Source organism: Limulus polyphemus, unplaced genomic scaffold, assembly GCF_000517525.1.
Source record: "Limulus polyphemus unplaced genomic scaffold, Limulus_polyphemus-2.1.2 Scaffold521, whole genome shotgun sequence".
NCBI classification, from domain to species: Eukaryota; Metazoa; Arthropoda; class Merostomata; order Xiphosura; family Limulidae; genus Limulus; species Limulus polyphemus.
Window position 1 is genome coordinate 94,002 of NW_013666131.1, and position 22,646 is coordinate 116,647.

The following is a 22,646-nucleotide window of genomic DNA, read 5'->3' on the forward strand; positions in this document are numbered from 1 at the left end:
TGTTTCATACCCTCCACATGCAAAATTTGTAAAGGCTTAACAATCTGTGTCAAGCAGCAACCGAGTACAAAGGTCGTAACTAAAAGAGATAATTGTTTGCTTTACTTCTTTGTTTACTGTTCTGTGTTTAAGAACTTGTTTCTAAATAGTAATAATCTATATACATATATAATGTATAATAATGGAAATGTGACTGTATTTTACAAAATACTAATCTACTAAAACAGCTAAGACAAGTTACTTTATACAGACCAAAGGTCATCTCTGTTATTTGATACGGTAACATGAGTGCACGTGAGCCAAGACAGATCACTTTGTAAAAACTAAAGGTCAGCTTTATAATAGTTGATACAGTAACATGAGAGCGTGTGCCACGTCATTGTAACTTCTGTATTGTTAGCCAGGCATGGCAGAAAGGCCAATATAATAAAAATAATAAATATATATAAATGTATAATGTTATGAAATCTAAGCTATTTAGTCTATACATTTATGTTTTTGTGTTATAATTGTTGTCATTCGAGAACAAAAGAGGCATAATTTATATTTCCCAATTTGTTTATGGTGGTTACAATATCTGTCAAATCTACCAAACCCGTACAGAGATTCATTAATAAAAATAACACATGAAATATAAAGTTTTTTTTAAGAAACATTTAATAACTATTTGGACATTATAAAAATTTTGCATGTAAAATTTAAAATTTTTCTCATGCAAAAAAGTATTTTTAATCTTAAAATAAAAATTACTTTGCACATTGGATAGGGCAACATGCAAAAAGAAAAAAGACACGAGAAAACATTGCTTAACAAACTTCAAGACTTGATAAAAAAAATTATATTTTGCATAATGTTTACTGATAATTTGACAAATTTCATAAACATACACTTACTAATTTAAAAGTTATAGTATGAAACTATAACAAGCACAAAATTGTTTCGAGGTTGGTCCCAGAGACCGAGCCCATGCTGAAAGAGTTAATTGATTAATTATATTAGGCTGTAACTAAAGTTCTGACCAATTTTCAAATGAATTTAGACAAACAAAATAGTGATGATTATAGATGTATTTAATCATCAATATATTCTCTGTTGCTTTCGATAATCTTATTCCATCTGTCAACAAGTTTTTGGATGCCACATTTATAAAATTCCTTTGGTTTTGACCTGAAATAAGAGATTAACTCATTTTCGACCTCTTCTTTTGAAATTAGTCTAAGTCCATCCAAATGATTTTGTAAACATCTAAACAAATGATAGTCAGAAGGAGCAAGGTTGGGAGAATATGGTGGGTGAAGCAATTTTTCCCAGCCAAGTTCCTCTAGGAGATCCTTGGCTACTCGTGCGGTATGGGGATGTGCATTATCGGGGTGAAGAATAACCCCTTTTCTGTTTGCTAAGCCACTGACGTTTTTTGTCCAAAGCTGTTTTCAAATGCCGCAGTTGTTGGCAGTAAACCTCTGCTGTGATTGTTTGGTTATTGTTTAACAGTTCATAATGGACAATTCCTTGGATGCAAGTCCCCTCTCGGCTGTTGGGCAGGTCTATCACCACGACTAAGCCACTGATGATGGTGCTTAACATTATGATAAAGGATCCATTTCTTATTTGCAGTAACAACTCTGTTCCAAAAAGGCACTTGGTGCTGATGTGAATGCAATGCCTCACAGTAATCGACACATTGTTGGCAATTCTCTACAGACAGGTTCTTTTCAATTCGCAATGGACGGTCATATGGCTAATATTGAATTGTCCACTAAGATCCATAAATGTAATGGCAGGATATGCTGCTTCCAGTGCCTCTGAATCGAGTCCACTTGGACAACCCTCTCTTGGCTCATTTTTTAAACTGAAGTCTCCTTTTCTGAAATGGGAAAACCACCTCCTACAAGTTCTTTCACTAACTGCATTGACACCATAAGTGCTCTGGATAGATATTGCTGCTGCACTTGCGTTGACCCCTCTATAAAACTCGTAGAGCATGGTATGACGAATGTGTTCTTTAGTCGGATCAAACATGGGGTCAGTTTGAAAGCATTTTCTTGATTAATGTTCCTATATCCTGAAAGTAAAAGAGGTGTATTACTTATATGGGCATGACTAAACATCAGATAGAGATCAAACTTAATTAAATCTTGTTCAATATTTTCAGCTCAAAAATCAGACAGAACTTTTGTTACAACCTGATAATTTTGATTATTTGATTAGTTTATGAGACACTAAGTGATCTCTGCTCAGAGATATGTAAAAGATGAAATTGCTCAGCTCTAGTTTTGATATTCCAAGTTCAATAACCAGAAAAAGTGTTTCCACATTAATGTATATGCAAGATCTATATATTCAAGTAGAAATTTACAGTTTTAATCTCATCAACCCAGGGTGTATAGCACATTATTTAAATCAAGAGCCTTCCTTTTATTCTATACCGGAAATGGTAAAACCAGTTATTTACAGTTAAAAAATAATGAATTATTAAAGTCATTCAATCACAAACATGGATACAAAATTTCTGCTATAAATAAGAATAATAATTTTAACTCTAGAAATTAAAATGACTTCAACACTTTAGAGGTTATTTTACCCTGCGTAAAAAGTGTTTCAAAGACATTTAGCTGGATATTTTGTAAGGTTGATTTTCAACTAGCCTATAAACTTTTACACCTTAAAGAAAAATAGTTACCTTAAAAATATATTTGATTAAGAATTGCACTATTCTATGTAATAATTGTGAGAATGTTATGTTGCTGACATTTACAGAACCTTAAGAATTTGACAAGATAAATATAAAAGGGCTTGGGGTTAGATCACAGTTCTCACTCAATCCCATCAGAAAGTATTTGTAATGGAATGAATGATATTTATATTTAGGCTATGTCTATTTTATTTAAAGAATTTTATCATCAGAGAAAGCTGGTAAAATATCAGAATGTTGAGTATTTTTAGTTGTCATGGTTTTAGTTCTTTATGTTTTACTTCCCTCTGGTTTTTGAATTTAACATTATTTATTATCATTTTTTGTACTGTTTGTTAGGTTTTTGAATTTCTTTATGTAAAAGAATTTATGTAAAATTTACTCTTGTAAACTATCTTTTATGTTCTTTATAATGTAATGGTATTCCAAAACATACTTACCTCTGCTGACACTATAGCTGCTATTTCTCAATTTCCAGGGTTTCCACTCTTTGCCTATCTAAGCATTGAAAACACTTGCTCTAGTCTTTTTATACCCCACTTGAATGCCCTTGACAAATTCTAATTTGCAAAGTACTCCACCAACTTCAGTGTGCCCTCTGTCTAGGTACTGTAAAAAAGCACCTGATTCAGATAATATAATCACTTTTTCTCGACTAAGCTTTCAGCAAGGTTTCTATACACAGGAGTGTTGTGATTATTCACAATTTACATTGCGACTTTGAATGTGATTGGTGTTACTGAAGTTATATCTTCACTTATATTTATAAATTACTTTAATAAAAAAAAACGTACCAGTGGGTATGAATTCCCAAGTTAATGTTTCTACTATAGAGGCTAACCAGACCTCTTCTCTTCCACGTCTGATATCTGATGTTGTCAGCAGCCAGGAGAGGGGTCACTCTCAGTCGAAGCTGTCTGTGATATGATCCGTTGCAAAATGGAGACAGATAATGTGGACTGAGGGTGCCGTCCCCCCGGGGGGGGGGGGGGGTTTGAGGTGGCTTTTGCAAATTATTCGGGACCAGCTGGGGAGAATTTAGATTAGATTTTTCTGGCTCTTTCTTTTACTAGGTCAGCCTCAATAGAAGATCATCTTGATCAACCACCTCCATCCTCTTTTCTTGAGTTGATTACTCGGGTTGGGAGGTTTTTGGGTCTCTTCTATTGCATTTGACTCTACTCCTTCCTTGTTCGCAGGAAGGATGGCAAGTGATTACTTTGTTTTGATATTGCTGTTCATGCTGAGAGATTTGCTGCTCAGCTACATGATGGGATAGCTATGCCTTGTCCCCCACCTTTATTGGAACAGCTTGCTTTGGCTTATCACTTAGATTCTCAATGGTTGGACTCTCTTTTGGACCTGTGGGGGTCTAGATTGGAACCTGTGATCACTTCAAACAGATCACAGTTTTCTTGGATTCGTCTTACTCTCATGACTGTTCTGAGGTATTTATCTTCGATCTAACTTTTGTCTGAAGCCTACCAACTTTCCCTTCAGCAATTTGAGAATGAGTTGGAGATTTTGCTGATGCCTTCCTCAGTCAGATTGTCTTCTTCAGTTCCTTTCTTGGTTTCCTGACTGGTTTGTTGTTGGGATTTATCGGGTAGAGACGCTTTGTTAGAGAGTATTAGTTTACTCTCTTCTGCCCTCAGGGAGTTACAGGAAGCCTCTTTTCTCCATCCCATGTTGTTTGCCAAAGTTCCAGAGATGTTAGAATCATGAATTGATTTAGCTCATTTATGTTCTTTTTTACCATCATTGACTTTTTGCCTTTTTTGGTGTTTATTTGGGAGTGTCATCTTGTAGTGTTTGTTGACCCCCTCCTTTGGTTCCCAAGCTGTTGGTTTCCATAATAGAGTCCATCTATATTCTTGAGAATCTTTGTCTTAAGCAGACCACCGACAACTGTATCATTGACTATCCCATTAGTGGGGGAGCATGATTACATCACTTTCTGGACATCTGGAATTCTTTCACCAGGGATCCATGGTTACTCCATGTACTGACTTCAGGGTTGGTCATTCAATTTACATCACCTCCTCCATTATCTGCACAACTGGTTGCCTAATCACCTCCAACAGATTCATGGGAAGTGGAGCTTCGTTCCCAGGCCATAGGAGAGTTGTTAGTCAAAAGGGCAGTAGAAAGGGTCGATCCCATTCTTCTGTGATTTTATTCCCATTTATTCATTGTATCCAAGAAGACAGGAGATTGGCGTCCAATCATTGACCTGTCTTGACTCAACCAATTTTTAGATCCTACTCTCTTTACAATGGAATCTTTTCTCAACCTATGATAGCACTTTTTGCCAGGGCTCTGGATGACCAAGTTTGATGTTATCAAGACTTATCTCCATATTCCCATAATGGAATCTTCCCAGAGGTTTCTCAGATTTGTGCACAAGGGTCAGGTGCTGCAGTTCAGGGCTCTACCTTTTGGTCTTGCATCAGCACCTTATGTCTTCTGCAGAGTTGTTTGAGCTTTTTCTAGTCATCTGTATTCCTTGGGCTTGTGCATACATCATTTTATGGACGACTGGCTCCTTCTCACACCTTCCCATCAATTAGCAGAACAACACTCTCAGATTCTCGTTTCAGAAGCCACAAAAGCGGGCTTCGTTATCAGACTGGAGAAATGTATTCTGTCACTTATGCGATATCTCCTTTATCTGTGTGTGTTTTTCAATACTCACTCAAGTCTTGCTCAACCTCCAGAGTGTTCGAGTGTGTTCCTCCACTCTTGGAGAAGAGGGAAAAGTTGGGGGGCCCTCCTACTCGGGCCCCTGGATGTTTTTCCCAGATGTCAGTAGGAGTAGCACCAACCTCTGTGAGAGCCTACTCGTAATTCTGGTTCAGATTTGACATGAAGCTGTCCCGTTCAGTGGGTGCATGGCCCTTCTCTTTGATCAATATTGGTTTTGTATGTTTTTCATGTTAGGAAATACACTATCTTCTTATAATTCCAAACATGAAGTGGTTCCATCCTAAGTCCTTGGTTGAGCACATGTTCCACATCCACTTTGTTATTCAAGGGGCAAGTGGAATACTCCTTGCCCACTTGGTTGGGGAGTGAGGATGAATGTTCATAATTCCAGACCAGATGAGTTCTGTTCCTTTGGTTAAATATGGCAAACACAGTCCCATTATTCTGAGTCATAGGGTATTTCCTTTTGGACTTTTTCAGGTGGAGGAGAAAGTCTGTCCACTTCGGTATTGCTTACTTTCTCATTGTGATTCTGGTAGAATTTGCCAAGGGCATTTGAGTAGGGTATAAAAGATTGGAGCAAGTATTTTCAATGCTTAGATGAGCAACGAGTGGGAACCCTGGAGATTGAAAAATAGCACCTATAGTGTCAGCAAAGGTAAGTATTATTGGAAATACATTTTCAGTTCAGGAAAATGTTAACTTTAAAAAATTTCATGTCAACTCAAACAGTATTGCAGTTCAACAAAGTTACAGCTTCCCAAAGGGGATGGAGATAAGAATTTTGTTAATATCTGAAGCATACTTAGATGAAATTTTTACCATTATGCTTTTATTCACAATTTTTCTCTCTAGATAATGTCATAAATTAAGTGAGTGAAAATTTAGTGATCCAAGTTCCTGTGATTGTTTTGGATGAAAACACTTAAAATGTCAATTTTAACAGTTTACTGAATATTTATTGGGTGTAAAGTATTAAATTATTGCATTATTATAATAAGTTGGATCACATTAAATAATGGTGGAAATTTAACCCATATAGATTCATTTCTTCATCTCTTAGGTCTGGCATGGCCAGGTGGTTAGGGTGGTTGACTTGCAATGTGCAGGTCATGAGTTCAAATCCCCATCCCACCAAACATGTGTGCCCTTTTAGCCATGGGGCATTATAATGTGATTTTCAATCCCACTATTCATTGGTAAAAGAGTAGCCTTAGAGTTGGCGGTGGATAGTGTTGACTAGCTACTTTTCCTTTAGTCTTTCACTGCTAAATTATGGACAGCTAACACAGATAGCCCTCTGATAACTTTGTGTAAAATTCAAATGAAACCAAACCAATCTTTATCTCTTAAGGATAACTTAAATGTGGCTCATTTTAGAGATGTTTTTTTAAAGTTCTGACTACACCTATCAGTAAGAAGGTGTAATTCAAACAAGAAGTATTGTGGTAAAAGGTTCAAATCATGTCACCAAAAATCATGTCATCTAAAGTTGCAAAAAATGTCACCTTTTTACTCTTATGTTTATAGATCTTGAAAACTATGTTCTAATTGAGCAGATTTAAAAAATGAACTGTTACTCATTAAACATGTAGCATTAGTTAGAAGTTTCTCACCTCAAATTGTTCATAGAGCCATGAGGGAATTTCACAAAATAAATGTTGAACAAAAAGTAAACTGAAATCAATATTTGATAAAATAGATAAAAAAGAAATGTTGTTTTTATCATATATTCCAGGTTTTTCATGCCAAATTCTTCATAAATTGAAAAACAACAATCTTATTTCCATTTACAGAACATTGAATACAATTACTTAAATATTAAATAAAACTAAAGATGAAATAAATCTAATGGTGAAAACACTTAAAATTTAGAAAAAAATGAATGTAAGAGAAATAATAAAACAAAACTGAAAACTGTATTAATTAAACATGTAAATTATACTGGATGTATCATCCAGTGGGAAAATATGGTAATTTGGGCTTAACCAAATAATATCAGAGAAACCATTGAAATAATGAAACACAGCAAAAACAACTTGATCTTAAACAAGGCTGAAGGGTTAGAAAATCAGAAAGTATGTAGATTGCATGATCTTTTTTGAATTGTAAATTAATAGTCACCTTGGATTTTGTATGTATACAGCACACAGTAACTGTTTTTCACACTCCTGTAGATGTCGTGAAACCACGTTGAAACATCTAGAATGAACTTACAATTGTTGATCAGTTTGAATAAAGACTTTAATTGTGTATTATATAATATCGTTTTTTTGTGGATTTTAATATTTTAGGAATTATTGGTTGAGTTGTCACACAATCATCCATCACCAGAAAATTTTGCACATCTTATTTGTAAAATTATAATATTTGTAGAAGTATTAAAAGTAAAAAAAACACAAAAACTAATGTGTTTTGGCACAACAAAAGGTAAATTCTTTATTTATAATTCCAGCCGACTAGTTTCAGTAACTCAGTTACCATCATCAGAGCTAATGATGATGGTAACTGTGTTACTGAAACCAGTCTTTCATTTTAATAAATACAAGGAGATCCATAAATTGATTTCCATAAACTACCAAGGAGAGCAAGTTCCTATACATGGTAAGGGGACCTCCCAGAAAAGATTCTGTATTTTCAGTTTACCTCCTCTGGGATCTGAACACCCACCCAAGTGTTTGCCATTCATGGCAACCCATGAAGGGGAGGAGAGGATCTTGAGGTTGAGGGGTTATTGATCCTTTATTTCAGTGGCACTTTAACACACCACTTTGGCCTTGACGTCCTGTAGACGGGTTTCATTGTGGTGGCTATCCCAGGGTCAATTGGCTGGTTCTGTTGGGCTAGGGTCAACCAAGTACCAGTGTTGGACATTCTCAAAGAGTGTTGTTTCTGATACTGGTGTTTGGGTATAGTGCTCATAAAACCCTTGATTCTCTACAATGCTCTGTTTTAGCATTGTAGTGCATTCCCTTGTAGGACTCCATGGTGAGTAGGGTCAGTGGACACTGAAGTTTCTCTATTTTGTATGGATCCTGCACCCAGTGACCCAAAAAAAAATGTTAATAGGAAAGTGACCCCATTTCAAAGTCTGAACAGTAGTGTCCACCCCATTCTTCACTTATACCTCATTTTTTATCAGACAAACCTTTAGGGCAAATGTAACCCTTTTTTATTCAGAAGGGATTAGAGGGCCGCTGGCTCTTCATTATCAGTGAAGAAGCTATGTTCTGGGGACATCTTGGTGGGAACATCTACACTAAAACACCGTGAACTCCTTCTGAATATGAAAGCTATTGGGGATATACCTATTGAAGTTACTCCCCATGTTACTTTTAATTCCTATTGAGGAGTGATTGTTGAGAGGGATTTACAAAACTTTCCCAAGCCAGAGACCCATGCTGGTTTATTCAATATCTCCACTTGTAAAGAAGGAATTATGGTGCCTACCAGTGCTTTTGTATTGACAGTTACATCGCCACATCTGCCTGACACTGTAAAGGCAGGTTATCTGAACTATAAGGTGCAGCCTTATATTCACAACCCTCTTGGGTGTTTCCATTGTCAGCTGTTCAGACATTTAAAGGCTTTTCGTCATGGTTCTTTGAGGTGTGCTTGTTGTGGTGGTTCTCACCCTGTTTACTTTCGATCTTGCTCTAAGTGGGTGGAGGAAAAGTGGTACAACATCTTGTTTGGTTCCTTGAATCAAACCACCTCCTCTTACCCACCCAGTTTGGTTTTTGTTGATAGTACAACACCATGGACCACCTGATTCATCTTGAAACCTCAATGAGAGAAATCTTCCTCAAGAGATAGCATCTTGTTTCTACCTTCTTTGATCTTGAGAAAACTTATGACACTACATGGAGGTTTGGCATTTTAAGGGACCTCCACTCCTATGAGTTGCATGGCCATATACTCATTTTTCTTTGTAATTTTATACCTGACAGGTGATTCCAAGTCCATGTGGTTTGACCCTTTCCCATTCTTTCACACAGAATCTCTCAAGGTTGTGTCTTGAATGTCACCCTTTTCAGTATCAAGCTCAATGCTATTACTAAACAACTTCCTCCTACTGTTGCAAATGGCTTCTATGTCAATGACTTCCACATTTCATGAGGTTTATTGAATGGCAGCTTCAGACTGCTCTCACCCACTTATTGAAGTGGACCACAGCAAATAGTTTTTATCTTCTCTTCTTTCATTTTTGCCACCACTGGGGTTTACACCCTGATCCTGATCTTGGTGGTGTTCTTCCTGTGGTTGCTGAGGTAAAGTTTTTGGGGCTTTTCTTTGAACGTAAGCTTACTTTCATTTTTCACATCAAGCAGTTTCGTGTCAAGTGTATAAGGGCACTGAACATCCTCCATGTCCTTTCTTCTTGTTCACCATCTGGGGCTTCGGTTCTGCTTGGAAGCTTTCCACAATTCACCAGTCCAGAGTTTGTACACTGAGTCCCACAAACCTTCTCTTCACTTCCACTCTTGGAAATTTTTTTAAAATATGCTACCAAGCTTCGATCCTTACCACAGTATCCCACCTGGGGTTGTGTCTTCCTTCTTTGGTGGGTTTTGCTCTTTCAGAATAGACTGTCTGCCATTCCTCCTTTTGGTTTTCATATCCAGGCACCGATGACTGAATTGATCTGTCATTGGATGTCATTGCTGAGTCCAATGATCAGCCTATCCCACCATGGCTCATTACCATCCCCACCTGTGACCTTTCTTTGACTCATCTGAGGAAGGTGGATACTCCTGATTGGAAGTACCATCTTCTCTTTGCCAAACATTTTTTTGAACTATTCTTCTGTTCCTGTTTTTATGGATGTTTTTAAAATCTCGGGACTCTTGTGGCTCAGTGGTTGCTCACAGGGTTCCCTCTACAGTTTGTGTTCACTGCCGAGTTGTATGCCATTTCTCTTACCCTGGATCACGTAGAAGCTAAGCAATACACTAACAATACTATTTACACTGACACTCTTAGCTCTCTATTGGTCCTGGAATCACTTAATGTAAGTTCTCACCTTGTTCTCGTCACTATTCAGAAATGACTTGCCCACTTTTCACTGTTTTCCATTTCTATCCAGTTTCTCTGGATGCCTGGCTATGTTGGTATTTGTGAGAATGAGCTTGCTGACACCGCAGCTAAGTCCGTCTACTCTGGCGCAGTCACAACCTTGCATGTTCCATTTATAGATTATGGTCCTGTGATCAAGGTACATCTTTATGCCAGTTGACAGTCAACCTGGGATGAGCAACTTCATAACAAGCTTTTCCAGATCAAACCTACTGTTGTTTTTTGGCCATCTAGTTTACGTAAGGATCGATGGGAGGAAGTTGTCTTGTGTAGGCTATGCATTGGTCACAGTTTCTTTACTCAGCATTTTCTTTTATGTGGGACTGATCTGCCAATGTGTGGCCTTTGTGATCACAATTGCCTACATATTACTTTCGTGCTGCCATTGCGAATGTCAGCGGCAGCACCATTTTAAACATGTTTTCTAAGGGTTTACTTTTGATATTAGATAGTGACACTGTCCAGCTTGATTGTGTTTTTAGTTTTATACAGGCCATGGGCCTTTTTTACTTCTATTTAAATTTTTACCTAATTTTTGGGCATTGTTTTATTTTTAACTTGTCTTCTTTTTACATTTTATTGTATTTTACTTGCAGCTTTTGTACTGGATGTTTGGCATGGATAACGTAGTTGCTATGCACCAATAAATGCCAAACAAACAACCAGAACAAAAATTATTTTTCATAGTAGTAATTGATGACATCTTTGATGCTTTATTTTGATCATAAAATCAAGCCACACAAAAAATACAACTTTTTTGTTCAGAATGGCCAAAAGCTATCACATTGAACAAAAAAGCAACTAAACCAGAAAATTGTGTGTGTATGTATGTATGATATTGGTTGGCCCCGTGTAGGGGTTACATTTTATGATAAAATAGATTGTATGGTACAACTGCTCTTTCTTAGAGAATGTTCATTTATAATCAGTACTGATTGGCTCTATTCTAGTTGAACTCATTCTATTGACCGATTAGAGTAGTCTGTTGATCTCTGTGCTACATGATCAAAGTGAATGAAATCCTCATATTTGCCATACTGATTATAGTGTTTTTGATTTTTTTAAAAATCCATCCTTGGAATTTTAGGAAGTGTTGTTACTTATTCTCCTTGGACCTACTTCACCCTGTTCGGGTTTACATCCATTCATGATCACATCTTTAGAGGGTTGGGGTGCTTACCTTGACTCTCAGGAGATTTCCCATCACTGGTCAGTTGACGAGTCTTCTCTCCTTATCAACATTCTCAAACATATGGTGGTTCGTCGAGCTTACATCACCAAGCAAGGGGGTACCAAATCCAGGTCTCTGTGCTTTCAAACCTTTTTTGGGCCCACAGTCACCACATGAAAGTCTTAACTTGCCTTGTTCCTGGTGCTCTGAATCTGGTTGCAGATCATTTATCTCGACCCAACAAGATTTTCCCCTTGGAGTGGTCCTTTGATCCACAAGGCTTTTGGTGGATGTGTTCTTAGCTGGGAACACCTTCTATTGATGCTTTCCCATTGGATCACCAAATTTCCTTTCTTTTGGTTTTTCGTTCCACACCCACTAGCTCTGGGGGTGGATGTGTTCAGTCAAGATTGGAGAAGTTATCACATCCATACTTACTCTCCTGTTTGACTCCTCTCCTGAATTCTATCCCTAATGTAAACTGCTCCATGTCTAGTCCTACTTGTGGCTCCATATTGGCCGGTGCAACAATGGTTCCCTCTGCTCTGACTTTTACTTATACAACCTCCTGTACCCTCATGTCTGTCTTGGTTTTTACCCCATCAACCTTGGTTGTACATTGTTCATCTAAACTTCAATTCATTTCGTCTTCATGTATGGCTTTGTCAGGGCCATTGTTTCAGCCCAGGGACTGACACCACATATTGTATCTTTCCTTTACCAATCCATCAGACCTTCCATCCTTCCCACTATTCTATTCCTCATATTTCCCAATTCTTCACCTGGTTGTTTGACCTCTTTGACCATGTCTAGCTATGGGGCTGCCTTATTGAACATCTTCGTTTCATTAAGTTTTGTAAGATTTTGTCTTCCCCTGTCATTTCCCTCCTTTTCTGTGCCTTTGATATGCCTGACTAGGATCTCAATCTGGTCATTTATCTCCTTTTCTGTGCCTTTGATATGCCTGACTGGGATCTCAATCTGGTCATTTATCTCCTTTTCTGTACTCCCTTTCAACATTTGTCTATATGTTTCATGTACCATTTCTCCCTCAAGATCTGTTTCCTTCTCCTCCTTGCGCTTAGATGTCTTCGAACAGATATTTATGCCATTAACATTATCCATATCCTCTACCATTCCTCTTATGTCATCCTATATCCTGACCAGTCTTTCCTCCCTAAAACCTGTGCTACTTTTGAAGTTGATTTGGTTTCACACCCATATCCTTACCTTTCATCTCTCACCTGTACTCCCATTCCAATCCTGATTGATATCTTTGTCTAGTTTGCACCTTGCAGTGTTATTTGGCATGTACTGTCTCTTTTTAGGGGTTCACATTCCTAACTTTTTATTCCCTGGAACCCTTCTATTTCCTGTGATCTGTCCCTTGTCATGCTAACTGGGTGGGCTTGTCAACTCTTTAGGCTGGTGTATTTGAACTTACTCCATGAAAGGTCGCTGTCTCCACAACATTTTTTCTCATCAATTTTGTCATATCACCATGTCTTTGGCTGCTCGCCTTTGCCGTTCTCTGGAGGAGATGTACAGGCCAGAATGTGGACTACTCTCAGTACTCTTGTCACTCATTATCTGCACAATGTGACTGTAGCTTTTTCAGGATATTGTCTCCCTACCATGGAGATTCTATACATGTACTTTTGCCTTCGACTGGGGTAAGTATTATCACTTCATTTATGTTTTTATTTTCTGCAACCCTCATTTTTATCACTCATAATGGGATCCCACTTTGTGGTGAGTGTTTCCTGGTCTGGTATGCTTTGCCCCAAACCTGTACTATTTGCTGATTGTGCTATAATGCTCACTGTAGAGATGGGGTGTTCCACAAGACCATTGATGGCATACTCAGTTATATATATATATATATATGTTTCTAGATATCAATAAATTTCACTCAGTGGTGGATCATCACTCATGGACTTCCTGAGTAAAGCAAAAGGGGATTTCTGCCCATCCATGCTGACCCTTTGATTGAATAAATTTGGGTCAGTCTGCTTTTCAAAATACTGAATTGCAGACACTCATTGCACTTTCTCCAGTGTGATGTTCCTTTGGACTTTCCACTGTATTCACTTCCCCTTTTGTCTTGCAGGAGAGCAGAGGAGTCCTTATCACTTCCCAGTTGCTGGGGTAGTAGACTATGTAGACTTCCTCCTGAATGAGTTTATAAATTTATTTTACCAAAAATACTCATGATTGTACACTCAGTGAGAAGAGAGCAAGGCTAGTTTCCATCCTTCCATTTCCCCTGGATGTTTTTTCTCAACTGGACAGCTGTCATTTGGAACAGGTTCAGCCTACGTGGGATCCTCCTTGTAATATTAGGTTTGGGATGACACTGCCCTGTTCCTACAGTTGTGTGCAGTAGAGGCCCCTCTTTTTCATAATTCTGATTGCAGATGGTTTTTTCCTTCTCCTATGGTTGAGTTTGTGGAACTTCATCTGCCTCGTAATACCAGCAACAGGATGTACATACACTGTTTCTACAATTGAGCAAATGTTCCAAGTCCTCCTCATAATTCCGGATGTAGGATGTCTCTTCCCTGCATTTACAGGCAAGTGATTTATGCTTGTAATACTGGTTGCAGATATTACCCTGTTCTTATGGTTGAGTTAAGGCAATGCCACGACTCCATTATGCTAGGTTCAGTTTGTTGTACTTCATGCTTCTACAGTGGTTTTAGGAGTTTGTCCAGTTTCAGCTAAAAGCTATCTTCCTCTTCATATTTTGATTGTTTGACATATGACACTGTTTACTTATGGTTGGGGTTGATGGGTATGTGTAACACGGTCTACATACCCTAGCCACAATATATATATATATTTTTTTTTTTATCCTCAACCTCTTAATGCTGAGAATAGGTTATTGAACCTCTTCTGTCTGGTTGAGGTTGTAGATGTACATAACTAATTCAGTATATATTTTAATATGGATTGCACCTCTCAGAACAAATTGCACTTCTTCAGATCCTTTTCTATGCCCATATTAGATTCATTTCCCACTTCAAGGGTGAAGAACATAACTGTTCCAGAAGTAGTGTGGTACCTCATAAGTACACTTTGTTTTCATCTTGGAGCACATTCATTCATTCTGGACAGTCACTTTACACTTGGTTTCAATGCTGTGCACCTAAATTGGCCCCTCCACCTTTGCAGTGTGGGATTCTAGCTTTGTGTGAGGGGAGGTAGGACATTATTAGAAGTTAACATTTTTCTTACACTGAAAATGTATTTCCAGTAAGTACTTACCTTCCCTAATACACTTCTCACACTTCCTCACCACTGCTGGTGTTCTTGTTTTAGTGCCTGCCAATTCTTGAAAGTGAGAACTGAGTAGGAATAGCAGAGAGAGCAATTCGCCAATATAGGTGATGCAATACTCTTGGTGGAGAGTAGTCACATGATATATACATGTTTAAAAATGTCATGAAATTGATGGGGTATATAGACTGGTGTACTGTGTGCGAAAATCTTTAAGCAATGCTTAGAGAGCAGAAAGAAGATCGAGGTAGCTTTGTGTGAGGAAAGTACCTATCAGAAATACATTTTCAGTGTAAGAAAATTGTTAATTTTTGTTGAAATCAGAAGTATATAGATAGATTATAACACTAGCCCACTAGAAATCATAATAATGGTAGGTCTTATAGTGTGTATTGTATGAGAAAGGAAATAAAGAAGGCATTGACAAAGGCTCATTTTACTTGTGTTTTAATTGAAAATTTAATTAATTTGCGTAAGGGTGGAGTTTATTTTTTCATCATTCCAAATATTGAGATGTCAAAAAATTGAGCATCTGTGTGTGTCTATAGCAGCTTTGTATGATTTATCTGAGTAAATTAAAGTTGTTGTTTTTTCCATAGAATATGAAGGCTACTATGATGTGTATGGACATTCAGTTGAAGATGACTATTGTGTTTCTCCCAGCACAGGTCAGTGGAGGCTGTTGTTATAATATATACCAATTTGTTGCTGAACTGACCTTTATTTGGTAGGTTTGTTTAAAGATACAACACAGCTAGTTTGAAGTTGAGTATCTTACCTTTAACATTTCGACATGTAACTATACCAGGTTTTGTGCAATAACTTGTGGCACTTCCTTTTATAGACATTATAATGTCAAATGTTTCAATACTTACTACACCTTTAACTTGAGAATGCTATTTAACTGATTTTTACCATGTTGATATATCACACCCAATTAGAAATTATTTATATCCTATGCTATACGAAGTTCAGTCAATATTTTATACTGTTGTCTCGTAGTATTTTTAAGGGAAATAGGCAACAACATGAAGCTAATAATTATGTTTTTAGTGATGGATTTGTGATATGCAGGCATAACATATTCTTTATGTTTCTAGTGATATAGGAATTTTTACAATTTTTTGTTTATCTAGTTTCACTGTAGTTTTAGTCTGAACATGATCCAGACATCCATTGACTTTGCTTTGTTTCTTTGTTGTTTAATAGCAAATAATATCTACTCTGCCCCAAAAGGATGTTGTATTACATTTGTGTCAAAAGGTTCAATAACTGCAACATTTTTTGTTGACCTAGTGGATGATGTATGTATGTTACAGCCAGCAAATTCTGTGAGAGAACAACAGTCATGTAATGACCCTCTTGCAAGAGAAAGAATATAAGCTTTTCTTTTAAAATCAAATTAACAATTCATTTTCAGTTCTACCTGATTTTTGATTGCGACTAGTTCACCAGAAATTCTTCTTGACAGACAGAATGCTGATGACTTATTCAATGATTCTGTAGAAGTGGATATTCATTTTCTTCAAACTTTTATTTTTATTTTTTACCCAAGATTAAAATTACGTCAAGTTTTCAAATTCAGGCTACTTCCAATTTTCTTGTTTGACTCTGGTATTATTAGGGGATGTATCTGATGTTTTTGCAGAAATCTGTTTTGCCTGAAAATACTACAGGTAGAGGGGAAGGAGAAATTTTGGTGCCATGACAACAGAATGTATTGCAGAGTTTCTGTTTTTGTTACTGTGTATACTAGCCCTAGCTTGGTCACTGGGGTTTTGTTAGATTTAAAGAACTACTGTTACTGATGGAAAACATTTTCTAGATGTAGAAATACTCATGACCAGGAGAAAGAGTTCACTGCTGGAGAGAGACAACTGCAGGAAATATGTGCCAAGTCTAGTAGAGGTGTTTTCCTGGACATGGGACTTTCTCCTATGATGCAAAGGTTCATGACATCAGTCAGCTTGCAACCACAGACTCAGGTGAATTTACTCATGTTTGGAACTCCCAGACCACTATAGTAAACTATACCCCCGAGAATCAATCTTGTTGAAATGGGAGTGCAGATGATTGAGAATTGCTGAAATGTAATAGTATCTGGTGAGTCTGAGATTGCATGAGAAGGTCTATACAGAACTTCTAGTCTATTGGTAATGAGAGTACCATGAACCAAACTCTGGTATAGATCACCCTGGTGACCAGTGCAGCAAGGCTGGAAGTGCCAATGGTGGATAACCTCTGCCCATCAGAGTTATTTCCCCAGCAGGTGAAATAACAGATATCCACAGGTAAAAACCATGAATCATGGGGTGATGTGCCTTTTAGGACTTAAAGGTTTCCCATGACATCAACAGTGTCTTGTGATACCTGGGGTCATGCAGGGCTTTATGATGTATCTTACCACCTTGGATCAGGGTCTGACTGCCCATGTGAATGTTGGAGTCCCTGTAAGCAGCTTCTGTCCTGAATTGATGGCATTGACAGCACCTCCAACTAACATTAGTCGATATATTGTAAGGAAGAGGTTTCGACCAATCTCATAAGTCCCAGTAAATGAAGCCAAACAGGTCATACCCAGATGTTCAAAGGTATAGCAAAAGATGATCTATACCAGTGCATAAAGTATTTGAGGCAGGTAACTTCCTGCAATAGATGGACTCAGGAACAGGCTGTCCAATGCCTGATCCTGAGGTTAGATAATCTAGTACTCAGTGCTATTGAACACATTAATGAGGAGCAGGAAGATGATGGGAGACAGTCATGTCATCAATTTGATTTAGTGGAGAATCTGGAGACTTACCAGGCTGAGGTTCGAAGCTTAGAAGAGGAATGGGACTAAAGGACTGGCTGTCTATATTGATAATCTCCACCAATTGCATGAAAAGACCTACCTGGCAGTGATACCCACAAATTGAGAGAGTATTTTGGTCAATAAGTTCAATTAGGGAATCCTAATAAACTCATGCAACAACACCTGAGTGTGAGAGTCATATTCACCCTAACCAAGGCAGTTTCTTTAGTGCCATAGTTTAAAGTGATAACTTCAGACTCATTGTTATAGAGTAAAAAGCTTGCAGCAGCAGCTGTTGAGGCTACCCTTTAGATGTACATAGGCACATCCGCCATGTCAGGCTAGACCCATGCTGAAGGTTAACTTGCACTCACAGGTCCTGGCACTGCAGTGCAGTGATTGTCCAGGGCTATCTAGGCCCACCTGTTGGGTACATGCTGCTGTAAGGTCTGCTCATGGGTTACATGCTGCAGCAAATGCAGGTGTCTTTGCCTGTACATCCATGACTGGATGAACAAAATCTGGTTCACTTGTGGACTAATTGTACATTAGTGAAGGAGCTTTCCATACTTTGCTGAGCATCATATATGGCAGGGCTATTGGTTTCAACCAAAAGCTCAGAAGATGCCAGCCAGCACTCAACATCAGTACTTTGGCAGGCAGCAAAGTAGGCAAGGTTATCAGTACCAGTCATTGGATAAGCATGTCCAGGATAACCAATAATAAGTGGTGGATGCTGTAACAAATGCTTAAAAACTGACAGAGCTCAAGTAAAGCTTGGCCACTAGTTTGGGGAGCATAGTGGACAGCTTACACAAGGAGTTTAGTGGTCATCCCAGCTCTGTCGGGGCTGGGGGTGAAGCTTGGTATGTGTCGATAAGGGTACAAAGATGAGAGATTGAATTTCTGATAGACACAGAAGTGGAAAGAACATTTTTGCATTTTGGAATCTTTCAAGCCATTTGAGTGACTCCATGAGTACAGCCAGTGAGTACCAACTTGATTCTGGTAAATGGTGATAGATCTTAAAGGAGAGGTGAATCTTCAGCTTTATCTTGGAGGTGTTGGCCACAAAATGAAAATTATCATTTCTGATCTCAGAGCTGGAATTGGCATTCTTGCAGAGCTTTGTCTATCAGTCTTGCCTGTGCAATGGGTGAGCTGAAAGTCATCCAGTTCCAGGAACAGTGAATGCTACAATTGTGTGTAGCAGCGGGAATAATTATTTCCATGTACAAAGTAGTGTACCATACTTTATTCCAAACAAAATCTGGTGTGTCAGTGCCATGTATTGGGATTATAAAAACAGCATGAAATAAACTGTTTCCTGTTTAGAAAGCAGACAGCATTAGCTTGGGCAGTGATTTGCCCAACAAAAGATGAAGTCCCAGTGCTGCTTTGTAACTGAAGACAATAGGCCATCCACCTACATGCTGAAATGGTCATTGGCATGCTAAACAAAGTGGAAGTTACTGACACTGGTGGTAATGCTAGGGTTGTGTCTATCACACTATGCCCAAAAACAAACATGTAGCTGCTAGCACATATGTGACCTGTTGGGTGAATACACTGATATGTTTGTGGTACTAGATGGCTGATTGGGTCAAACAACAGTGACTTAACACTATATAGACACAAGCAATGCATGTTTGATAAAAAAAAACTTCTGCTCTGGCTTTCCTGGAGCTCTAGGGAGATTGTAAGTATCTAAATAGGATGCCACAGGATGGAGTCCAACAACCTTCAAAGAGGGCTTGGTTGTCTCCAGTAGTAATTGTATATTGAGCTTCTGTGTTGATTTTAGATGAGTGAATGTTCTAACTTGCATCTGTGTGTTTTCTTTATTGTGAACAGATGAATGTCCCATAACATTAGAAGGTTCCAGTTGGTTCAACATCCTTGATCTGACACCCAGCTATTTGTAAGTCAAGCTGGATGATAGAATCAGGTCTAAGACTGCTATTAGCATAAGAGATGGCTTGTATGAATTCCACATTTTGCCATTTAGTCTGAGTGGCAGATGGAGCTTACATTTAAGAGGCTGCAGTGGGTGAGGTGCCTTATTTGTGTTGAGGATGTTTTGGTGTTTGGCTGCACTTCTAAGTCTGCATCTGAGAACCTGAAGATGGTATTCCAGTACATACAAAAAGTAGGCTAGAAACTAAAATCAGTAAGTGTTTGTTCATGCAAACAGAGGTGAAATTTCTCAGGACCATTGTAGTGAGAAATGGCTGAGGTAGCTGCAGTGAGATAGCTTCAGCCCATGACAAAATGAGAAACTCACAGTTTCTTTGGTTTTTCATCATATTACCAACAATTTATGACCAAGAAGACAGCAGTACCATTGTTGACTTTTATGAAAGTAGAGACATACTTATGATGGAGTGAGGAATGTCACCATTCCAACTCCTAAAGCTTGCTTTGGTGGATGCTTTATTGCTGGCCTATTGACATAAAAGCTGCAAGTTTCTATTTGACAATGACACCAGTGACAATGGAAATGGAGCAATTTCAGAAGAGAGTAGAATATGTAATTGCCTCTACTACCCACATGCTCATGGCTCCTGAATGTAGATACTATATGATGAAGAAAGGGATGCTTTCATTTGTGGACTTCGTGAAACACTATTGCCACTACTTTTATGATAGAAGTTCACAGATGGACAATCTTGCCACATGGTGAGACAGTTTCTGTTTTTTTATTTTGACCCTAAACACTGTGTGGGAGTTGAAACCATCATTATTTGCACCATAGCAAATGCAAACCATGAAGTAGAAGACTATTGGCAGGTGGATACCAAAGTTAATATTTTAGGAGCTCTGGAATTAGTAACTGAAGGACACTGACCAAGCATAGGTGATCCTTGCTGTGCAGAAAGGTCAAGTCTAACTAGCACTAGCAGGGGAATATAGTATGGATGCATAAAATCTGTGGCCCCTGTATGAACAATTACAAGTGGAAGATATGATGTACCACTGCTATCAACCTATAATACATGGTTCTACCAAAGTGCTGCATCTAGGTGCCCCCAGAACTCTGTAGCAAGAAATTCTCCAGATTTTGCACAGCACAAAGACATGAGGGCACTGAGGTGTAACTCACTCTTGTGTTTACACTCGACAGCAGTTTTAGCTGCAATGGAGTCAAGATGTTCACCTCTTAATCAATATGGGTAGAAGTACTTGGTTATTTCTAGTTAAGACTTATTAATTTGAGCAACAAATGATCGAAAAGAAGCAACATTCCTTGCTGTTTGAGCTGTTTGGTAGTGATGTACAACAGAATGTATAGACTACATTTTGAGACTGCTACTTGATTATCATCATTTAGGACAAGAAAATCATTAGGGCATATGACAAAGGATTAAATGGGTGTTACAACCCTCATTTTCTGAGTGACACTACTTGAGATATCTGCTTGATCATTGGTAGATAAGACAGGTACTTATCTGTACAATCACAGAATGAAAGAAAGTGGCATTTCTTATTATTCAAGCTATTAGGTGATGCACACTGATGTACCAAATTGTAAGATTTTGGCCTTGTTATAAAAGACTGATTTTGTTGAGAAACAAATGAATGGAAAAATAAATGTATTGTGATTACTGGTGTGTGCCAACAGCATCAAAGCAGCTTTGATCCAACTGGATTGGTCCATACCTGATACTGTGACGTGTTGTTCACTAGCATAGGAGTTACAGTTGATACTAGGTGCATGAAAGCATGTGGGACATGTTGATAAGCTGCCTCTGTACACTGCAGATGAGTCTTTGGTGTCCTGGCTATACCAAGATTGTGGAGACGAGACTAATGAGTTAGAGGAGAAAGAGAATGCCATTTTTAGTCATGCTGACTCACTTGATGAAGGATGAGAAGCTGAAAAGACTTATCTGGTGGTCTGTGACAAACCAGGTGTGGAGTTGTTGAAGATGGAAATGACTACCAGCTCTGATCAACAATGATGATGCCAACATTGATCTCCTGATCAGTATGAGTGGGACTAATTTGTCATCCCTATCTAAGACAGTCATCAGTTTGAGCAACTAGTGACTGAAAGAAAGTAATGTTCTATGCTTTCTGAGATATTGGGTAGAGAGGTGTAGCAGGTTGTATTTACTACATTTTGCAACTGCTGCTTGATTATCACCATTTAGTACTATTATTGAGGCATGAGCAGTGTCACGGTCTGTATACTATGTATCAGATGATAGCTGCTTGAACATTGACAGTTAGGACAATCACTGATCTGTATCAGGTGATGTACACATAATATATAATCTGTGATTTTTAAGCTGATTATAAAAGTTAGGACAGCTGTTTTGTCAAGAAACCTATGTAGGGAAGTGCTTTGTGAGCCTTAATTTCCAAGTTATTGAGTGATGTTATTTCATGTATGTACTATATTGTAGGAGTATCACTTGACCATCAAATGTTACAATGGTCTAGTGGTTGAGAAATATGTGACTGAAAGGGCATTGTTACACTTGCTTTCCTAGACATTGAGTGAACTTTCATATACAAAATGTTGCTTGGTGTTGTGGGAGAGCCACCTCTGTAATCTAGCTGAGTGGTGAGAACTATGACATACAAGGGTGTCCAGCTTTCTTTAAATGTGTGTTGGAGTACAATAGTAACAGCTTGAAATATTATCATGATAAATAGACTTTTAGTTAAAAAAGTCTTAATTTTTCTGAATTTTACCAGTAATTTTGTGGAGTCCGATATATAAATGACACTACCATCACTACTGTGTGTAGCTTCAGCAGGTAACTTTGGTGTTTCTGAAATGGTACATGTGGTAGTATGAGCTGAACCGTATAAACTACCAGAATACTTGACAAAGTGTAATGGTGTCATGAATATGGTAATATGTGTATGTAAACAAACACATGGTCACGTGACATGTAGGAATGTTACAGTTATTCATA

The 22,646-nt window shown here is 38.1% G+C and overlaps 1 protein-coding gene across 1 annotated transcript in view; it reads left to right on the plus strand.

Moving 5' to 3' along the window:
* The window catches only part of LOC106458839 (HBS1-like protein), a 72,562-nt gene that overhangs the window by 11,749 nt on the left and 38,167 nt on the right, over positions 1–22,646 (plus strand). The window contains exon 2 of the mRNA XM_013918391.2: positions 15,524–15,592. Within this exon, the coding sequence (XP_013773845.1) occupies positions 15,524–15,592 (69 nt within the window). The remainder of the gene's footprint in view (positions 1–15,523; positions 15,593–22,646) is intronic.